The sequence below is a fragment of the Phodopus roborovskii genome, unplaced genomic scaffold (genome assembly GCF_943737965.1).
Source record: "Phodopus roborovskii unplaced genomic scaffold, PHOROB, whole genome shotgun sequence".
In the NCBI taxonomy this organism is placed as follows: domain Eukaryota; kingdom Metazoa; phylum Chordata; class Mammalia; order Rodentia; family Cricetidae; genus Phodopus; species Phodopus roborovskii.
This window is the reverse complement of record NW_026126571.1, coordinates 17907392-17929498: the sequence shown is the minus strand read 5'-3', so window position 1 is coordinate 17929498 and position 22107 is coordinate 17907392. Positions and strand designations below refer to the sequence as shown.

The 22107-nt window shown below is 39.8% G+C and overlaps 1 protein-coding gene across 1 annotated transcript in view; it reads right to left on the bottom strand.

The window, feature by feature from the left end:
* Positions 1–21472, bottom strand: part of Herc6 (HECT and RLD domain containing E3 ubiquitin protein ligase family member 6) — a 50756-nt gene extending 29284 nt beyond the window's left edge. Inside the window, exons 1-8 of the mRNA XM_051202947.1 lie at positions 21234–21472; positions 19226–19385; positions 17534–17610; positions 9986–10213; positions 7442–7539; positions 5497–5621; positions 2320–2456; positions 1807–1880 (exon numbers count right to left, since the gene is read on the bottom strand). Of these exons, the coding sequence (XP_051058904.1) occupies positions 1807–1880; positions 2320–2456; positions 5497–5621; positions 7442–7539; positions 9986–10213; positions 17534–17610; positions 19226–19385; positions 21234–21426 (1092 nt within the window). The 5' untranslated portion in view covers positions 21427–21472. The remainder of the gene's footprint in view (positions 1–1806; positions 1881–2319; positions 2457–5496; positions 5622–7441; positions 7540–9985; positions 10214–17533; positions 17611–19225; positions 19386–21233) is intronic.
* Positions 21473–22107: the final 635 nt, after the last annotated feature.

Sequence of the window (22107 nt, the reverse complement as noted above, 5' to 3'; positions counted from 1 at the left end):
CACACCCCACTTTATTTCTAGGCCATAAACTAGACCTGATCATTAACAATTGCTCTATTTTAAGGGTGAGTTTGGAACAGCTCTTCTGACCATCACACGCCATTTTCTTGATTCATTCTTAGAGTGAAGCCCCGGGTGCAGCATCCTCTCCTGTACTCAGATCTCAGATTTCATGATTATCTTACTCTCCATCAACATCTCCTATGCTTCACTGCTCTAATCGCTCTCACAACTCCTTTATGGTAATGCAAAATTCCAGCTGTCACTATGTTCCCGTCCGGGTTAATCCAAAGTCAATTCCAAATGTCTACCACCACGGAGGACAACTTCACAGGGTGCTGACCCAGGAAACTCAGTCTATGACCACAAATTTCAAATGGATATTTCTAAAGACAGTCTCTCCCTCCCTTCCTCTCCCTCTCCTCTTCTTCTTTCCCCATCTCTCCCTCTTTTCCTCCCTCCCTTTCTCCTCTCTCTCCCCCCCTCAAGATAACAATACACATCTTCTTTTGCCTTTACTTCTCTCCCACTCACATTAGCTTTAGTCATCAGCAATAACTAACCACCAGCTTACCCCCAACTAGCAGTCACAACAGTCTATATCTCTGCTCAGACATCTCAGTTCTGCACTTGCCATAGTTTTTGTCAACTTGACATAAAGCTTAGGTAATCTCAATTGAGTCGACTCTATCTGATTGGACTGTACTTGGTGTCTCTAGAGCATTTTCTCCATTAATAATTGATGTGGGTGGTACCATCCCCAAGCATGTGAGCCTGGGATTTATGAGAAAAGTATGGAACATGCCAGTAAGTGTGCTTCCATGGTCTCTACTTGAGTTCCTGTCACTGAGGTCCTGTCTTGAGTGCCTACCTGACTTCCCTTCTCCATGGGCTGTAAGCTGCAAGGGGATTCAACCCTTTCATTTCCTGTTGGCTTTCCATCACTGTGTCTCATCACAGCCACAGAGGAGCAGATGCCCCACCGGACTCCATTTTCTCCCTCCTGCTCTGGGACATTCTTCTGCTACTCCTTCAGTGAGTCATGAGAAACCCTCCCGCGATCTTCTAATTTACTTTTCCATCAGAACGGCTCAGCTGTCACAAAGCTTCCTCTCCTCCTCTTGTTCTGACCCCACCCCAGGCAGTTTTCTTGCTCTTTGTTAAAATAACACTATCTTCCCTTCCCAAAGGAAAATTAAACTGGGTGTGCCTCTGACTTGACTTCTGTGTGCTGTTGCTTCTGTGGATAAGCCACCTCCGGGATTGTGTGTCAGAAACCATTCTTAGATGTCTTCTTTGTTCCTCTGCGTTCCACATTATCCCACAGCTTGACTTTGTTCTTCTCTTCCCTCTTCTCTTTCAGGCGTGTCCCCTGTCCCATCGCCCTCTTTTCTTTTGTCCTAGCGTCCCCCCCCCTCCCCCCCCCCCGCCATCTCCTGGCATCCTCACTTTGGGATCAAATCTAGGGCTTTTCTAGGGCTTTTGTGTTGTTGGGCAAGTATTCTTCCACGGAACTATATCCCAGCCCTCTGTTCATTTTTTGGGGACCAGGTCTTATTAAATTGCCCACCATTCCAGTGTTTAGAACCATTTTAACAGAGGAACACAATAATTTAGTAAGGAATCGGAAAACATGAAAAATACAACATCTCAAACACTAGCCTGAAATTTAGGAAAAGGTGGGTATGGTTCAGGGGAAAATGCTTGCCTAGTAAGTACAAGGCTCTGAGTTTGCTTCCTCAGCAGCGTAAAAAGAAATCATTCCTGAGCTCTAGAGTAAAAAATACTTTTAAAAAGAACACATACTGATACTGGATGAGTTGTCACAAAGTTGGCATATGCTCCAGCAAAAATGTCTTTGACTTGAATATCCACGAGGCCTAAAAAAAGGTAAAATATACATGTTTAGAGTTTTACCTGGGGAAAATTAATCTATATACAGCAAAGTCAAATTTATTAATTGGTTGAAAATTTATACTCTCCCATTTTTTTTTATTACAAATAGCACAAAGAATTTAGTTTTGACCACATCAAATGTTATTCATTCAAAAAAATGTTTTGATTATCTAGGTACTTCCACAATGAACCAGGGTTGACATGCTTAGATGTTTGCTTAAATATATCAAACATGCTGTTAAGATACATAAGTAATCAACTTGATGTCTTCTTTTGTATTGGTTAAATTTTTAGAAATGATTACCAATTACTCCAGGGGAAAAAATGCAATGCAGCAATTTTAAATAAAAGAGCTAGGAACCATAAGCATAGCTCAGTGGGATCCTACGGAAGTCAGCCCTGAGCTAGTGGGAGCCCTCATACCTTTTGCAGAGAGCAGGCAGGTGACATCAGAGCTCTCTGCTGGGGCCTCCTGGTGAGTTTGGTTACCTGTGGGACTTGGTCCATGGCCTAAAGATACCACCTGACCAGTGGTGTAGACATATGCAATGGTGTGATAACTACAACACAAAATACAATGCAATGATAATATGATATTCCAAAGAACCATACTCGTGATTTCTAGGACAAACAAAATGACAGATTTACCTTCACGACCACTCAGTGTTAGTGTTGCAACAAACAAGATGATGGCACTAAACAGTGTCATTAACTTACTGGTAATATTAAAAATAGCATTAGCGCTGCAGAGTTACTATGCTTTCTATAGTGTGGCTTTTTTGTTTTTTGTTTTGAAACCGAGGCTTGAAACTATCTCTCCATACAAGTGCTACACACAGGATAATCTTCATTTTCTGATCCTGCTGCCTTACCCTCTCTAGTCACCAAAATCACACCTGCCACCACTACCACCATGTTTAGACTGTGATTCTCAGGATCTAATCCAGGATTTAGTGTGTGCTAATGAAGGGGTTAAACTCACTCACTCTCACAACTGAATTTAGGTTTCAGATCTCTGAGAGGTGCAAAACAGGTGTCTCTCACAACAAAGGGCCCTTCATCCACAACATCCTTTCATTCAGAGATGAGGGGAAAAGACATACAGGCCTTAGTCAGCCCCACAATGTCTCAAGGACAATTCCTGCAGTCCCTTCTGAGTCATGTCCGGACTTGTCCAAGCTTGAGCAAGACAAAGACAAGACTAAACTCAGCCAATGAAAAGGGCACTAATGTGACTGCTGCTTGCTTAACCAGTTATGTTTGAGATGACCAACTGCTCCTCAACCTCCCCCACCTGCTTAAAAGCACCCGAGTGCCTTTGTTCACGGTCGACATGGCTGACCCTGCATATGCTGGCTGTTTCTGCAGATAAATGCTCTTTGCTTTTGCACACGGTCCGAGTCTGGGATCTTCCTTCAGCGTTTTCTCAGACCCTTACTCCACTGCCAAGCACTCTACCAGCTTAGCTACAGATTGTGGATTTTATGCATTTATTCTTAATTTTTAAACTTAGCATACAAAATATGTGGCTGCATCATGACGCCCTCAAACGTTTTTCGTTGTTGCGGTTGTAGATCCTCTTTGCCATGCTTGTCCTCATCCCTCTGTGTCCCTCCTCCCTTACACTCCCACACCTGTATGGTCTTTTCTGCCTTCATGTCACCTGTGCTCCATTGCTCTCCTTTCTCAACGCGTCTCTTCTCCCTTTTCTGGCTCCCTTTATAGTTTCATGACGCTTTCACCCACGTGTATATAGACAGACAAACAGTAGATGCTAAGATCTGAATGAGAAAGAACACACACTCGTCTGTGACTGGGTCACCTCTCTTAATATAGTAATTTCCAGATCTATCCATTTTCCTGAAAATTTCATATTCCATTTCTCTGGATAGCTGCAGAAAGAATCCATTGTATATGCGCATCTCATTCTCATTCCCTATTGTCTATCAAGAGACATCTGGGCTGATATTATTTCCCTGCTTTTGTGAGTAGTTGCAAGTATTTGTGGTAAGCTATGGAGTTCTTCATGTGTGTGTGTGTCCAAGAGTGCTACAGCTGGGCCAAATGGTAGTTCTTCTTTTAACTGTTTGAGAAAGCTCTGTGCTGGTTTCCATGGGACTGCACCAGTTTACATTCCCACCAGCACTGGATTCCCCCCCCCCCCCCCCCGCCCTCACCAAGTTCCCTGTGCCTTTTTCCCTTGGTAACAGCCAGTCTGACAGGGGTGAGGTGGGATCTCAAAGGTAACAGATGTTAAACATGTCTAAAAATGTTTACAGGTCATTTGTGTTGTTTATTGTGAGAAATGTGCTCAATTCATGGCCCATTTATTAGCAGTTTGGGTGTGTTTCTATGTTCTAGGTCTTAGCCCTCTGTCTGAAGTAGCTGGCAAGGATTTTCTCCCATTCCGTAGGCTGTCTGTTCACTCTGCCAGTAGATTCCCTTGCTTTGCACAAGCTTTCAAATGCCACCCGATTCAATCTGTTAATTCTTGGAGCTATTTCTGTTCTATTAGAGACCCACTCAGAAAGTTTGTTCTATTAGAGACCCACTCAGAAAGTTTGACCATGCCTGCATCTTGAAGGATTTTACTCTTGCCTCCTTCTAGCATTTTCAGGGTTTCAGGTTTCAAATTAAGGTCTGGAATCCACTTGAGTTGACTTTGCTGCTTTTCTTTTTCCTGTGTCTGTGTATGTATGGTGTTCATGTGTGTAGGTATGCATGCCCATATGAGTGTGGGCAATGTATGTGTGTGTGCTTATGGGGGCCAAAGGCTGAAGTTGGGAATCTTCCTCTATCACTTTTATTTCTTGTTCATTAAGGTGGGCATCTATTAATGAACCCAGCCACAGACTGCTGATATGATTAGTCTCTTGGGGATGCCTTGTCTTTGCCTTCCAAGGCTGGAATTGCAAGTGGACTGCCATTACCACCCCCCCTGCATTTACATGTGTTCTGGGGATATGAGCTCTGGTCTTCATGCTTGTGCTTTGAGCACTTTAGTCACTGAGCTACCTTCCAGAGACTAACTTTGAACTATTTATTTTTTTTGTGCAGGGTAAGAGATATAACTTTAATTTTATTTTTATTAAGGTGGATATCCAGTTTTACTAGCACCATTTGTATGGTGCTGTATCAGTGTAAATTTATTTCTGAGTCTCATATTCTAGTCCATGTGTTCTGAATTCAAGCATTTTGTTTTATTTTTTTCAAGCATTTTATTTTTTAATGTGCTGGTTTAGATACAGAAATACTCAAAATGCCCTCATAATTAGGTTATCCAAAACCCTGAGTATATACAAATAGTCAGCATGTTCTGCATGCCTGAGATTAATTTGTCTAATCTCCTGAAGATGACAAACATTTATTATTTACCTCTCTCTTACCCTCTCCCCATAGTACGGTGCCCTATACATACTAAACTTCTATTAACTATTTGTTGCATAATTATTAATAGAAATGAGAATTTTGAATTAAAGTATATCTGAAATAAGTAAATTTTCAAGAAAATGCTTTATTGAAAGTATAGCCACGTGTCTTTTGGTTTATAAGTAATAAGAATAATACTTTCTATTCAAACTTTTAAAAAAGACTCAATACCTTCCACACTCTATCTTTGAAACTTGGCCATCAATTCCTTCCACGAGTTGTGGGTCTCTTCTCTTACTGGGGCTTTCCTGTGCCTGCCCAGAGCTATTTTTTCCAAATGTAAACACTTGCCCATCCTGTTTAAAAATAAGAAATCAGATTAATTTCATGTTTTAAAATATAACTATCACAAGATGAAAGCAATAGGTGAAATTGGTTTGTATATTTTATAAATTGACTTATAAATTTCCACAATGTATTCCAAAATTATTTACATTCATTTACTTACAAATTTCTAAGAAATTATTCCAAAATTATTTATTTATTTCAAAGATTATTTGTTAGTTTATTTGTGGAATTTTCTTTAAAATCATGCACTTTAAAGATGTTAAAAATATATTACACACTTAAGATTGCAAAGAGAGGGGCTGGAAAGATGGCTGAGCACTCAGAAGGATGCACTGCTCTTACAGAGGACCAGAGTTTGATTCCTACTACCCCTGTCAGACAGCTCACCACCACCTATAACTCTAGTTCCAGGGAATCTGGATCCTATCATACTTGCGCGCGCGCGCGCACACACACACACACACACACACACACACACACACACACACACACACAGAGCTAGCTTCCTCTTGTCGACTAAGATTAATATAATTCAAGCAATTGAGGTTTCCTAACTTAAGTCATGGCTTTAAAACAAATACTAAAAATAATATAATAATTTGGTGAACTAGGAATATAGCTAAGTGGTAAAGCGCTCATCTAGCATTTCTAAGGTCCTCCATTTTATCTATTGAAAATACTAGTAGCTAATAATAATAGTGAAATTTAAAAATCATTTTCAGGCACTGAAAATCAAATCCAATAAGGCTAGCATTCTGTCATTGATACTCTTATTTGGTCCTGCAGAATGCAATTTCAAAGCATGCATTTAAATTACAGACATCATTTTCAAGTCTGTTCCTTATGATGAGCAGAGGAATCAAACCTGCTGAAATACACTGGACAGCCAGAACAAGAGGTAGAGGAAAACACTAACAAAACTTGCTGGTTGTTGAATCAAGCAAGGAATGTAACAAAGTGTGTTCTTGTCTGCAGAGTGGGTTATTGAAAATGACAAAACAAATTTTTCTGTAGACCTGCATTGACAGTGAGTGAATCCTGACCTAAAAGATTAGCTCCTATGTTAGCTTCGACTACAGTATCTTGAAATATCTTTTAGTTTATATTTAGTTCAGTTTTCTACTTTAGACATTCGTACATTAAATAGGTTTCGATACTGAAATTCAACGTATGTCATATTTGAACACTTGTGTTTCAAAACTTATAAATTTAAAATCCTAATTTCGAGGAGCTAGAGAGAAGACTCAGCAGTTAATAACACCTGTTGCCCCTGCAGAAAAACTAAGGTCTGTTCCTAGGACCCACAAGGAACCTGACAACTGTCTGTAATGTCAGTTCCAGGGGATCTGGCCCCTCTTTTGGTCTCCATGAACGTTGTGTGTGGCACTCAGACATCCATGCAGACAAAACATTCATACCCACAAAATAAATCTTTAAAACAAAACTTAATTTCTAACATAGTGCTGTTAGGGGGTAGGATGGGGTCCTTTGATAGATGGTTCAATCATGAGGGTAAATCCTTCATTAATAAAATGATTCTCTTGACTCGAGAGAGGACACTCGGACACCTTCAACATGAGAACACAGCAATTGTCACCTAGAGTCAGAGTGTTACCCATCACTATATGTAAACCTGCTGGCACCTTGATCTTGGACACCCCAGCTTCTAAAGCTGTCAGAAGTATGTCTATAAGCTTCCAATTGATGGGGCGTCGTGACAGTAACCTGGACAGACCAAGATCACTTGTTTTCAACAATAAGCAACACACATATTTTTTTTTTACTAGTTAACTGATGACTAAAAAGGAGAAGTGCGTTTTTGAGTTACCTGGGTAAGTACTGCAGTGTGCTCATAACCACAGCTGATATAAGTCACACCTAGATTTCTCAGGGCACCAATTGCATGAGGCTTGTAGATTTGCATGGCTGAAAGAAAGCAGACTTTCTAGGATAGAAGAAAAAGACTCAGACGCAGGTTTGTGTGCTTGAGACCAACTTGCACTACAAAGTGAGACTCTGGAGTATGTATCTCAGAATTTTCTTTATATTTTTATAGCTTTTGCAATCTCTACATTTCTGTCTTACAACTCAACATATTTTTAAAAGTGAACATTCAGAAGTATTAAAACGAAAAACATTATGATTTGAGGGGGGGGAATCTACACTCTAATATTTCTATCCTTAACCTTCTAGAACATATACAGCTATTAACTTAGAGCATACCAAGCTCCCAATATGTTTTCCTAATTCTGTATTCATTTCTGACACATAATAGGTGGCTGATCATATGTTAGTGACACAGGGAATGAGAGAACATACCTAAGAGGGTGAGATGGAACAGACATCTGTTCAACTACGTTCATAGCAGCATTATTTGTAATAGCAAGAACCTGGAAGCAACCTAGATGCCCCTCAACTGAAGAATAGATAAAGAAGATGTGCCACATTTACACAGTGGAATACTACTCAAAAGAAAAAAAAAACAATAGAATCTTGAAATTCGCAGGCAAATGGATGGAACTTGAAGCAAACATCCTGAGTGAGGTACCCAGTCACAAAAAGAGGAACATATGGGTTTTAGGATCACCAGCCTACAATTCACACTGCCAGAGGAACTAGGATACAAGGAGGAACCTAAGAGATTCATACAAGGTCCCTCACAGAAGGGGAAAGGAAAAAGAGCTCCTGAGCATACTTGGAGTGAGGGGGGCAGTAAGTGGAGAGGGGGTTAGGAGAAATGGGAGAGAAGGAGAGGAGAACCAGGAAGATTGAGTCAGGGGACAAATTGACGAGAGCAAAAAAGATACCATAATAGAGGGAGCCATTATAGGTTTGAAGAGAAATCTGACTCTAGAGAAATGTCCAGAGACCTACAAGGATGACCCCAACTAACAATCTGAGCACCAGTGGAAAGGCTACATTATATGCCCTTCCATGATAATAAGATTGATAACTAATGTATATGCCATCATAGAGCCCTCATCTAGTAGCTGATGGAAACAGAAGCAGACACCCACAGCTAAACACTGACACAAATTCCTGGAATCCAGTTGCAGAGAGGGAGGAATGATAAGAAAATGGAATCAAGACCAGGCAAAGAAACTCACAGAGACAGCTGACCTCAACAAGGGGGAGCTCATGGACCCCAGACTGATAGCTGGGAAACCAGCATTGGACCAACCCAAACCCCCTGATCGTGGATCTCAGTTAGAAGGCCTGGGCAGACTAAGAACCTCTGACAGTGGAACAAGGATGTATCCCTAGTGCACAAAAGGGCTTTGGAAGCACATTCCCCATGGAGGGATACTCCCTTAGCCTAGAGGCAGAAGGGAGGGTCTAGACCATACTCCAAATGACTTGATAGATTTTTCCAGGAGGATGATCCCTCCTGGAAGGCATCAGGCTTCCTGTGCAGTGGGAGGGGGATGGGATAGAAGAGGGGTCAGGGGGCATGGAAGGGAGGAAGGAAAAGAGGGAACTTGGATCGATATATAAAATAAGAAAATAATAATAATAAAAGAGGGTGAGATGGGCTATAAACACTCTTTAAAGTTCTAGAACCTAGTAGGTACTGGTATTTATTAGCCAAATGCAAAGAGATAAACAGGAAAATGGAGTTCTTGGAGAAGACTTCTTAAGGGATTGTATTTTAGAGGGACAGTTTTCAGAGACTTTTTTTTCCTTATCACAGGAGCTAGTCATTTCCTCTAATATGATCAGTGAGTCCCAAATCCATTAACAATGGCTGAAGCCTAACCGTCACTCACAGACATTCTGATGTACTGGGCATGGAGGCCAACCTGGGCAAAGAGAGCTTTAAAGGTAGACAAATGGTTTACATCTCAAACCCAGAGCTTTGTAAATATGATAAGTTGCCAGATAAAGGCACAATAAGATAGTCAGTAGAATTAAAAATGCTCATCAGTTGACCTTAAAGTAGGGAGATTAGCCTGGATGATTCAGGTGGACCAATGTTATTCCTTTAACTGAGGAAACTGGAGGCAAAATAGCCAGTGTCACAATAACATGACTTAAGAAAGACTTTATCTGCCACTACAGGCTTTGAAGACACAGGGAATATCCTATGACAGTGTCCTATAGAAGCTAAAAAAGACAAGAGAGTGGATTCTCACCAAGAACCTTCAGGAAGCAAAGCAACTCTGCTGGCTGAGACCAAATAACAGACTTCTGACTCTAGATAAAAAGTGCATTGTTTTAAGTCACTGAAAGTTTTGTGGTATTATTCCAGAAGCAATAGGAAACAGAAGCCGCTCTCCTGGCAATGCCAATTGGCAGTTTGGAAACCGCTGTGATGTGCCCTTTGGTAGGCTAGTGTTCCAGCCGCAAAAAGACAACAACACTATTTTCTTACCTTCGATGTTTTTGCCACTGAGGGCCAGCTGCCCAGCCTTGTTGCTCCCCCAGCCATATGAAGTCCCCGTGAGAGAGAGAGCAAAGCTGTGAGTGCCGCCTGCAGCCACCTGAGCCAGTGGAATTCCCTCCAGGGACTTCACCTTCTGTGGGCTGGCCTCACAACTGATGGTCTTCCCCAGGCCCAGCTGCCCTTCGCTGTTATTTCCCCATGAAAACACTTGGCTATCTACAAAAATAAAGAACATTTATAATTGTACGCCCACTGAATTACCACAATAGTAAACACTATCACACTCAGTTCCACAAAACAAACCTATCTACATTTGAAATGTTAAAGCAATATTCTAATGTACATACACTCTCTAAAACAAATGCCAGGATTAGCTGATCAAATTGCCTCGCCCAGGATTTTTGTTCATGGTGTTGTTTTCAAATTCTGCTGGCAGAGCTTGGACTATATAGCTCTAGAGTGTGCTCAGACTAAGTAAGGTATTGGGTCTAATGGCCAGTTCCAAGTAAATAAGCAAACAGGAAAGTGAAACAAAACAAAACGCTGCATTCTTAGTAAATGTCAAGTATAGAAAGCATTATTGTTAATGATAGGTACATTATGGGACAACAGGTTTCCAGACGTCATTCGTCAACATGAATTTGTAGCCTCTGGACCTCTCATCTCCCTTACCTGTACATTCCTGATAACTACCATTCTACTCCGTTTCTATGAATCCAGTTTCTTTTAATTTTACATGTATGCCAGGTAGCATCTGGTAAGTATGTTTATCTTAAATTACTACTACATGTGTTGCAAATGCATGATTTTCTCCTATTCTGTATTGTACTTAATTCTACAAACCTTCAAAAAGTAAAACATGAGTATGAGAGAAAACGGAACTAAAGTTTTGTGATGAAAAGGCAAGGCATGCATGTTAAATTCATATTTAAGAGTCCCTCCAAAATGAAGCCCATTCTTTTCCTTTGCAAAGGCAACTGCGTTCTTACAGATTTTCTGACACCAAATACTTGGCGTTATCCTTGACTTGTGTTTTTAATATGATTCAAACTAGAAAATCCTAAACCCTCACCCCCTGCTGCCAAATCTTTGTAGAATATAACCTTTTCTCGCCTCTCAATTGTTACCATTTTAGTTAAGTCACCAAGGGAAGTTTTAGTAGCCTCAAACTGTTATCTCACATTCCATCCCCTTGCTCCCAAAAGTCTTTTTTTACCAAGGTGGTAAGAGGGAACTTTTAACCATTTAAGTCCAGTTCCCAACTTATGTCACCCTGCAGCTGCCTGTCAGGGACCCTGGCACCCTGCCTTGCTCCAGCCACTCTTCTCGCCAGATAACAGGCTCCTTTCCCCCAAGGACCTTCTAGCAGGTCCATGTGATGAGGAGGCACAGGTAAGCCTCCTGCATGCCTTGGCATGACCCTTCCTAACTCTGGTCACCCCATGTAAACTGGTATAGATTAGATCCATTCTCTAGTCCAAGCCCAGTATATACATCCTGTACTAGAGTCCAGCTTCACAGCCTGCTGTGTCCACATCAGAAACACAAGCGACGAAAGAAGTCCTCAGGCCCTTGTCTTCTTGCAAAACCAATATAAAAGATCATGACACCGCCAAATCTACCAGTCCTATAGGAATGTTCTTCAGTGAAAATTATATATATGGGCACTGAGATACAGAACCTAAAGACAGCGACATAAACTTCATCAAAGAATTCAAGGAGTTTAAAAAAAGACACAGTGTAGTGAACTTAAAGAATAAACACCTGTTTGATGTTCACGGAAAACAAGCATGAGTGAGAAATGATGAAGACAATAAAGGATTTGAGATTCAAATTCAATAAAAAGATAGAAATATTGAAAAGAACTCAAGCTGAAATGGAGATAGGAAACAAACAAACAAACCAAAAAAAAAATCAACAAAAACCCAATAACCCATTGAGAGAAGTCAGGAAAGGTTTACAAGGAGAATGGATCAAGAAAAAAAAAATGGACTATTAAGGTTAAAAATAGAAGAATTAAACAACACAAGCAAAGGATGTGAAACCTATTTTAAGACAGGAAGGGGACAGGCATTAATTGTGAGAAAGTACAAAAAAGATCAAATCTTGGAACTAAGGCATAGGAGATAGATCCCAGGTGAGTGTCATAGGCCAGAACGTCAGCATGATCACAGAGGGAAACAGCCCCAACAGAAAGACACAAGAAACAGGATACCAAATAGACAAGACCAGAAAAGAAATTCCTCATAGCATACAATAGTTAAAACATTAACATACAGAGAAGAAAGTATATTGAAAGTTGCAAGACAGGAAAGCATATACAAAGGAAAACCCATCATCATAATAGCTGATTTCCAATGGAAACTCTGAAAGTCAGAAGAGGTTAGAGCAATGAATCCAAGTTCTAGAAGACCGCTAATGCCAAACTGTATGTATGTACCCAGTGAAACTATCAGCCATATATGAAGTAGAAAGAAAAGCTTTGTGTGATACAAACATGCACAGAATAGTGGAAGAAATACTTCAGACTGAAGACAGGAATAAACATAGCAAACAGTCTGTAAGAAGAAAAGCATGAAGGTTCAATTACTAAAACACAAACTAAGAATAAGAACCCAGGCAGCAAAGAAAGGAGATTGCAATCAACACACACCTTTAAAGAACAACTTGAAGTATTAATGGGCTTTGTCCAATTAAAAGACAGAGACTGGATTAAAAAAGAAAACAAATCCATATTTCTCTTAGCTATAGAAAATAATCTTAGCTTTAAGGAAAGGAACAACTCTAAAGTGATGAGATTAAAAAAAAATATTCCCAACAAATGGGGCCAGACAAGAAGCAAGTATTGCTATCATAGTATCTGACAAAATATTCAGACTGGAACTAATCAAAGAGATAGTCAAGACTCAAGGAAATTAGAAATCTATTCATTTTAATCAATGGAACAATTAACTAATAAAACATTACAATCCTAAACATAGAGGTGCCTAACTCTAGTGCACACAACTTCATAGCACCTATAAATTCAGAATAAAAGACACAGATTAAAACCAACCCAATAATAGCAGATGATGTTAACACCCCACTTTCTTAAAATATAGAGAGATATAGAGGCCATCTGAAGAAAACGATTCAGAAATATCAGAATTTCATGACATCATGCTTCAAATAAACCTAACAGATACCTTCAGAATATTCATTCCAACACAAAAGAATGTACATTCCACTCAGCAGCTTATGGAAACTCCTATGAGATAGACCATATACTGAGGCACAAAAAAAATATTGTCAACTAATTCAGAAAAATTTACACAACTCAGTATCTTATCTGACTATAATGAAATAAAACAAAATTACTAACAAACAAATCTCTATCATATACAAACACATGGAGATTAAACAACTCATTACTGAGTGATGAATGACTGAAGAAGAAATCAAGAAAAATAATTTTAAACTTTTTGGAAATAAAAGAGAACACAATACACCCCAAACAGCTGGTCTACATTAAAAGCAATCCTCAGAGGGAAATGTATAGCTCCAAGCTCCTACACTGAAAACTAGAAAGATTATAAATAAATGACTTAATGATGCAACTCAAGAATTGGAGATACAAGAACAAACCAATCCCAAATCCAGCAGATGGTAAGATAAAATACAAATCAGTGCAGAAATTAATGAAATAGAAACAAACAAACAAACCAACAAAAAGAATACAAAATACCAACTAATCGTAGAGCTGGTTCTTTGAGAAGATAAACGAGATGAACAGCATTGATCCAACAAATTAAAAGAAAGAAAGACACATTCCAAATGAACAAAATCAGAAATGAATATAGAAAGATTGCTACAGATACCAATGAAATTCAGAATATTATAAGGAAATGCTTGAAAAGCCTGTACTCTACTAAGTCAGAAAATCTAAAAGAAGTGGATGAATCTTGTAATTCATCCAAACCACCAAAGTTAATTCAAGAAGTGACCAACAACCTAAATAGACCCCTAAGAACTAAGGAGTTAGTAATTGTAATTAAAAAAAAAAAAACCCTACCAAATAAAACAATCCTAGGCCCAGATGAATTCATAGAAAAATCCTACTGGACTTTCAAAGAAGATGTACAACTGGTACTTAAATTATTCAAAAAGAAAGAGACAGAAAGAAAACTTACACACTCTTTTATGAACCCAGTATCACTACACATCAAAACCGGGTAAGGACAGGACAAATTTGCCAAAACCACAAGCCAATATCCCTTATGAATATAGTTACAAAAAATGTTCAATAAAATACTTTAAAACTATGGTGGCGTGTGTTTCATAAGATCACTTAAGTTGGCTTTATTCCAAAGATGTAAGGATAGATCAACATATGTAAGTCAGTAAATAAGTAATATAGAGGTAAGGAAAAAAAAAATCTCATGGTCATTTTAACAGATACAGAAAAAGGCTTTGACAAGATCCAACATACTTTCATAGTAAAAGTCCTAGAAAGGGTAGGACTGGAGAAAGCACACATCACATTAATAAAGGCTACATATGACAAACATGCTAAATGGAGAAAAACTTGAATCACTCCCATTAAAATCAGGAATGAGGCAGAGCTGTCTATGGTCCTTACTCCTTTTCAGTATAGTGCTCCAAGCACTATCTGGAGTGATAAAGCAATAGAAGGAAATGAAAGAGTCAAAAATAAGGGGAAAAAAAAGCAACATTATTCTTACTTATAACATGGTATTTGGCATGAAATTCCAAATACCCCTTCAGAAAACTTCTAGAAAGAATAATTTTAGCAAAATGGCAACATAACAAAAATCAACTCATGAAAACCAGTAGCCTTTCTAAAGACCAACAATAAACAGTTTAAGGAAGGGATGATGGACATATGCCCATTTTACAATCCCTTCAAAGATGATAAATATCTAGGAATAAACCTAACCAAGAATGTGAAGGAGTTTACAGTGAAAACTCTGAATCTCTAATGAAAAGGTAGGAGATATTAGAAAATGAAACAAAATAAAATAAAAAAATCCTACGCTCACGAGTAGGTAGAGATAATATTGTGAAAATGACAACACAACCAAAAGCAATGAGCAGATTCAATGCGATCCTAAGCAAAATACCCACGACAGTCTTCATCAAAACAAAAACAAAAAAATAATAATTTTAAAAACTCACATGGAAACAGAAAGATCCTAGGCAATCAAAGCAACCCTGTTCAAATAAACAGGAAACACACACACACACACACACACACACACACACACACACACACACACACACACCTGGAGTGATTATCTTTCCAGATATCAAACTATGTTAAAGTGATACAATAATAAAAACAGCATGGTATTGGCACAAAAATAGACATAGATCAATGGAACAAAATAGAATACCAACCATGACTACACATAACTATTGCCATCTGATATTTTACAAAATTGAAAATATACACTGGAGAAAAGACAGCACCTTCAACAAATGGTGCTAGGAAAACTGGATGTCACACAAAGAATAAAATTACACCCATATCTACCACTACAAAGATTAACTCCAAATGGATTCAAGTTTCAATTTCAAACCCAAAACACTAAAACTGTTTGGAGAAAACAGGCAGTACCCTTCATAGGTTGGAAATGACTTTCTGACTAAGACTCCATTGGTCCATGAATTAAGATCAACAATTAAGAAGTGGAATGTTATAAACAGCCAGTCATAAAGCAGAGAATATCTGCCTATTGTGTGCCCAACCACAACTGATACATCTACAACACAACTCTGACTCCTAGGGTACAGGGAGCATTGGAGAGGTACAAATGCTGTAAGAGCCAGATGGCGGGAAATCGACTGAGAGAGTGTGTCTTCTAGATAAGACAGAGAAGCTTCAATATGACTGTTAAACCGGACTTGAACAATGATACCAGCTAACATGCCAAAATTGAAGGGAGAAATGTCTTAGAGGTCTTACCCCTAGAAAAAGAGCTGCAGGCAATAAAGATTGCTAAGAGAAGAAAAACTAGTCTTCACCAGGGATGAGCTCCCTAAATGTTTATCCAATCCCAAGTGCTCAGCTCTGAAATCATATACATACAAGTAACTCTAAATGGAATCAGCATTTATATATTTCTCTACTTATACAGCTGTACATATATAACAATAAGAACTAAAGTTGAAGAGACCATGAGTTTGAGAAGGGAACATGGCAGGGGTTAGAGGGAAGAGAAAGAGAGGAGAAATGATGTGATTCTATTTTAATTAAATAAAATTATATTATAGTTATAGCAATACATAGTTTACAGATTATATGTTAAATACATATATGTGTATGTCTCCAGGACTTGGAGATATCTCAGTGGAAGAGCCCTTGCTTAGCAAACCTTGTACTTCAATCCTTAGAACTAAGAACTTCTTTTATGAAGTAGAAAGACGTTTCCCTTCCACTCCAGTACTCAGCCTCTGTCCCCTAAAGGTCTGTTTTGTTCTCTTCCTTGTTTTATTATATAGCGCTGTATCCATGTGATTCCTGGTTTATCTCTACTTCCTCCAGAACAGGAGTTGTCCCTTGCTTTCTCTTCTTCGTCCGAATGTTCAGACATTCAGTACATGTTTATGGGTGACTAGGGTGAGACACATCAGCAGCTATGCTGGATTTGACCAGAGTTGAGTCATTTATGTGAGATGAACTTAGCTCTTCTATGCTGGTCACATGTTCCACAGATGAAGGCACTGGTCACACAGCTTGGTGACCTGGATTCAATCCTTGGGACTCACATGTTAGGAGAGAACCAGTTCTTGAAACTTGTTCTCCGACACCCACATGCCCACACACATGTACACAAAACGAAAACCAATTAAAAAAATGTAATTCAAGAATATTTAAAATTAAGCATTTCCAGTGCTTAAATACACAAATAACAAAGGCAATAACAATGCATCCTCAACATTTTCTGTTATTTATAGCAAACTTTTGACTCCTCTAAATGTACTTATTTCTCTAAAAGCTACTTTTGAGGACATGTCATGAAATGTGAAGTTCTTATAAATGTCTGTAGAGACATAGAGTTCACTGTAGCAAATGTATGGAATGCCTTTTATACAGCTTCAATACTCCAGACCAGTGAAAAGACAGTTCAGTAGCAGCGAGAAATGATGTACACCTTGGCTTCGCCTAAGGACAGAAGAATAGAATGCATGTGTCACAACAGAAGGAAGGCTACTGTGGTAGGAGAGTGTGAGGTCTGAGCATTGGGTTGAGAAAAGGGAAGAGAAGCAGGGCAGAAAATAAATCAGCATGAAAAGAGTCGTAACAAAACTTAATACTTAGTGTGATCACTAAGAGAGAGAATGAGCCGGGCAGTGGTGCTGCACATCTTTGATCCCAGCACACAGGAGGCAGAGACAGGTGGATCTCTGTGAGTTCAAGGTCTGGTCTACAGAATGAGTTCCAGGACAGCCAAGGATACACAGAAAATCCCCGTCTCAAAAAAAAAAAAAAAATATTTCCTAGTGACATTCAGAGGTCCCCAAAATATTCTTTACCTTCAGATAATGCCAAGGAGTGGTCGTGTCCACAGGAAACTTGGATTATTTTTACACCACCTGGAACTTCTACTTTCCTGTAAGAAAAAGTCACAAAAGTCTGTTAAACCTTGTTTAGGATGAATTATCAAAGAAACTACACACATTTTAAAAATATTCTTGTGGATATATATTGTTTATGATTTATTAAAGCCTCTGGAGATCAAAAATTGCAAATACTAGTTAGCTGTAGAATCAAGGTGGTGGTACACACCTTTAATCCCAGGGCCCAGGATTAAGGGGGAGATGAATCTCTGTTAGTTCAAGGTCACACTGACTACACTAAATTGATCCAGTCTAAAAGAAACAGCTCATACAAAGATGATCTCAACACTTGGGGTTACATGCCTTTAATCCTAGCACTAGGAAGGAGTGATATGGCTGGGCGGAGACAGGAATGTAAGGGGGAGGAGACAAGATCTGAGAGCCTTTTTGTCTCTGAGGATTCATGGAGACAAGATTGCTGGCTCATGTAGGTAGAGGTTAAGAACTCCTGGCTTGGCTATTTTACTGCTCTGATCTCTCTGATCTTCAGTGGTCTTAATAAATCACAAACAACACATCACCACATAGTCTAGATAATACATCACATCCCAGGAAACAATTTTATTCTCTTGTGCCCCGCAATGCCATTTTCAAAGTGTTAAGCTGCTTTTTCTTTCCTTCTTGTTGTGACTTTTAGCTACTGAGAGGAATGGTTTCACTCCCAACCCCCAAGAACTCCACACCTCTGCTCCCTTCTGAAGACAGAGTAGCATGGGCGTCTCCCACCTATTCCGCGTCTCTCATATCTCTTCGTCAGGCTAGACAGAATCTTCTTTCTCACAGTGACCCTGCTAATGCCACTGCCATGGCTGAGGTTTCCCTGGACAGTGCAGGGGACAACAGGAATCTCAGTCATCTAATCCCGTTCATGAGTCACTAAGTGACAACACATCCGACTATCCAAGGAGGACCCACTCCTTCCTAATCGAATTTTAATACACAGCACATGGCCAAAATCACATTGTATCAGTTGTTTTGGGCGTGTGTGTGTGTGTGTGTGTGTGTGTGTGTGTGTGTGTGTGTGTGTGTGTGTGTTTAAGAGGAGGAGGGTGTGAAAGGGTGTCATGTAGATCTAGCTGGTCTCTGACTCCCTGTGTAACTGAGGATGGCTTTGAACTCCTGTGGCTATCTTCGTGAAGGTCTATGTGTTTCAGAGCTTCAATGGAAGAGAATGGTGGGTTCCATTAGGCTTTTTTCATTCACTGAATATTTGGAAAATACATAGAGTGTGGTTAATGTGAGAGGTTCTGCTTTAGTCAGATACAAGATCATCAAGTGAAATTTCTTTCGGAATCCTTCATATCTTGATGTTTGTACTTAAAATGCTTGTCTTTGCTTTTGATTTACTGTAGGAGCCCAAGTGTGCCCCCATATGTATATTATAATGAATACAATCAGAACTCAAGAATTATACGACATGTCATTCTTACTTTCTCCTTCATGGGCTCTAATTAATCAGCAGGTTCTACAAATGATTTCCTGACCACTCCTGTCCTCACATTTTAACCCTTAGGCTAGGGATGCCTTAGCTGTAGTCATCTTTGTGACTGGTCTTTAAGTACCTAGCACTCAAAAATATTGGTAAAAGGAGTGGATTTAAATACTTACATAGGCGTTAAACTTATTTCCTTAAATTCTCCAATCCCCAGCTGCCCTTTAGAACCTGCTCCCCAAGCAAAGACAGTTCCTTCGTTGCAGACAGCTATGGAGTGCTCCTTCCCACAGCTCACAAGGTTGACATGCAGAGTATCCAAAGCCTTAATTGGTTCTTTGTAAACAAAAACAAATAGAAAACTCCCATCAGATTATATGTGTCTAAGAGTTTACGAGAATTATTACCTTCAAAAAAGGAAGGGTTTATACAGAATCTTTTACTCCTTCAATATCTGTTAAGCCAAAATCTGAAGTCCTTACTAAACATCAAGAGGAAACAATCCATCACGTTCATACTATGTGTGTGGAAACAGCTACGTTATACTGACTACCTGGACACACCTTGGCTGGCAAGGCTTGAGCACCACAAGTTCCTACATAAGCAAACTGAAACCCAGCTGAAAATGAGGGTCACAAGCCCAGGGAAACAAAACTGAAACGTCCAGCTAACCTCTCCACAGAGAACAGCTCTGTATACGCTTATGGAAATTTCTGACTGGAATCTGTTCAATCCCTCAGTGCAGCCTGAGTCCTGGTGCTGGTTTCTTCATGAGTGACAAAATGCCCCAATTAATACTCTAGGTTATTAATGTACTCAGGTTATCTTTTTTATTTCTGCTTCTTCTGTGTTCTGCTTTGTTTCTGCAATGCTAGGGTTTGACCCCAGGGTCCCATTCCTGCCTGCAAGTGCTCTATCACTATTTCTTGATGGTTCCACACAATTTATTATCCAGTAAAGTCTCAACCCCCTTTCATTTGTTAAATAGAGTACATAGTTCCTGAATCTAAGCACCTCTTTGGGTTCCATTTACTTTCTGTAAATTCCCATGCACACAATTGCTCTCTAGGTAAAAGATGAATAATATTACAAGTTTTGTTTTTGTTTTTCTGTTAGTTTCTTTTCCCTGTTTCAGTTTCCAGGAACTGTGTCTACAAGGACAAAGGACTAGTTTTCATTTTCCACACAGTTCTTCAAACTATTCTAAACACATAATCAATTATGGTCAAGGTTTGGGAATGTAATATAGCCCAATGGTAGAGTGATTACCTAGCATGTAAAATGAATAAAAGAAAAAAAAGCAGAAAAACAAACTAGAGTTTTAGTTAGATCCTTACTTACAAAAATACAATCAGTATCATATATTTTTTAAAATAATCTAATAGGTTAATATATTTTGATAAAAGCACAACTTCTTTAAATACAAATACAATACTTTATAATGTCGCGATTCTATAAGGATCAAATTTACATACACAGAAAAATAAGGCAAGCATGAACTATGCCCTGTTATTAGAGCTGCCTCTTGGTGTGATTACAGGTAGCTTCTTTGAAAATACTTTATTATTTTTATTTATTTGTATGTGCATGTACATCCCTGTGTGCATGTGTGTGTGTGTGTGTGTGTGTGTTGTGTGTGTGTGTGTGTGTGTGCTGGTGCCCACCGAGGCATCAGATGCTCTGGAAATGGAATCACAAGGTGATTGTAAACTGCCACAAAGGTGCTAGGAACTGAACTCTCAACCACTGAGCCATCTCTCCAGATCCTGCAGGTGGCTTCTTTTCTATATTCCTACAATAGCCTTAACCCAAAAGTGCTATTATACTTTTGTTTAAAATTAGGAGGAAAGATGCTCCAGGGGATTTGCTAAGCTAGTTAGAGGTGCGCAACTCACTCGGTTTGGAAGACAGACCTCCCCCAGAAAGTCTGGGAAGTCCGGGGGGTGGGGTGGGGGGGAGGTGGGGAGGGACCTTACTTCTGTCTACAGGAATGCAGTTCTGATTAGCTCTCAGTTTCTCAAGGAAGCGGAACTGGAAACCGAAACAAACGCAAACTCTAGAGCTCCGGGAAATGAAACCATTGACTTGCAGCTCAAAGCCGGGTACCAGCATCGAGGTATCCCCAGTGCAACAGAGCCATCCACATCTCATCCCCGGGCACCCACTCCTGGGCTGAGTACTCACCTGGCCGTTTGGTATTCTGCCCTCTCTTCTGGCCCAGCTGGCCCAAGCTGTTGTCCCCACAGGAGTACACCTGGTGATTGCTGAACAATAGCAGAGAGTGGCGCTCTCCACTGGCTGCCTGCAAGAGCTTAAGGCCATTTCTCTCCCTCAGCCACCGACGCTGCGGTGAGTCCGCAGCCCAATGGAAGTACATCTCTGCAGAGCCCAGCCACCCGCAACTCTGGTATGACAGCTAGGTCAAATGGGCTCTTAGTGAGTGGCCGGGCTTCTTAACTCCTCCCAGGAACGCTGCCCTATCTCTGATGTCACGGTTCTTTCTTTCGAATGAGTATCCTCTTGTCTGGTGCCCCCAACAGCTTTCCCACGGGGCTTCCCCCTCAGGTCCTCTTAAACTTGGCTGTGTGAGTTTCCTGTGCATGAGTAGCAGAGGAGACCAGGAAATAGAAAGTATCTCCTCCATAACTAAGGCACTTGTGAGTCCTGCTACTCTGGGCAAATTGCTAGGTTTGTGATATATTTATTAAGTGACAATAAATTCACAAGGTATAGCAATTTCAGTGGCAGCCAATTCTCATGGATTCTGCTTTTCTCGTCAACCCTCGCTGAGGTTCTTTTATGCCAGTCTTGTTTATTGACTTTCGGATCACACATTAAACATCACAAGGTAAATCCATCTATCTATATGTATAATATATAGACAATGGAGTGTGCACGAGGATTTAAAAGGGTAAGAAGTTTCAAAGAGACCTAGAAAGCCAGAGCTGGAAAACCTACTGGAATACAATAATAAACCCCTGGGCTAAGCTGCAAGGAAGAGGCTGTTGTCCAACTGAGTCCAACTTCAGAGGCAAAACAGAGTCCAGTTGCAGAGGCT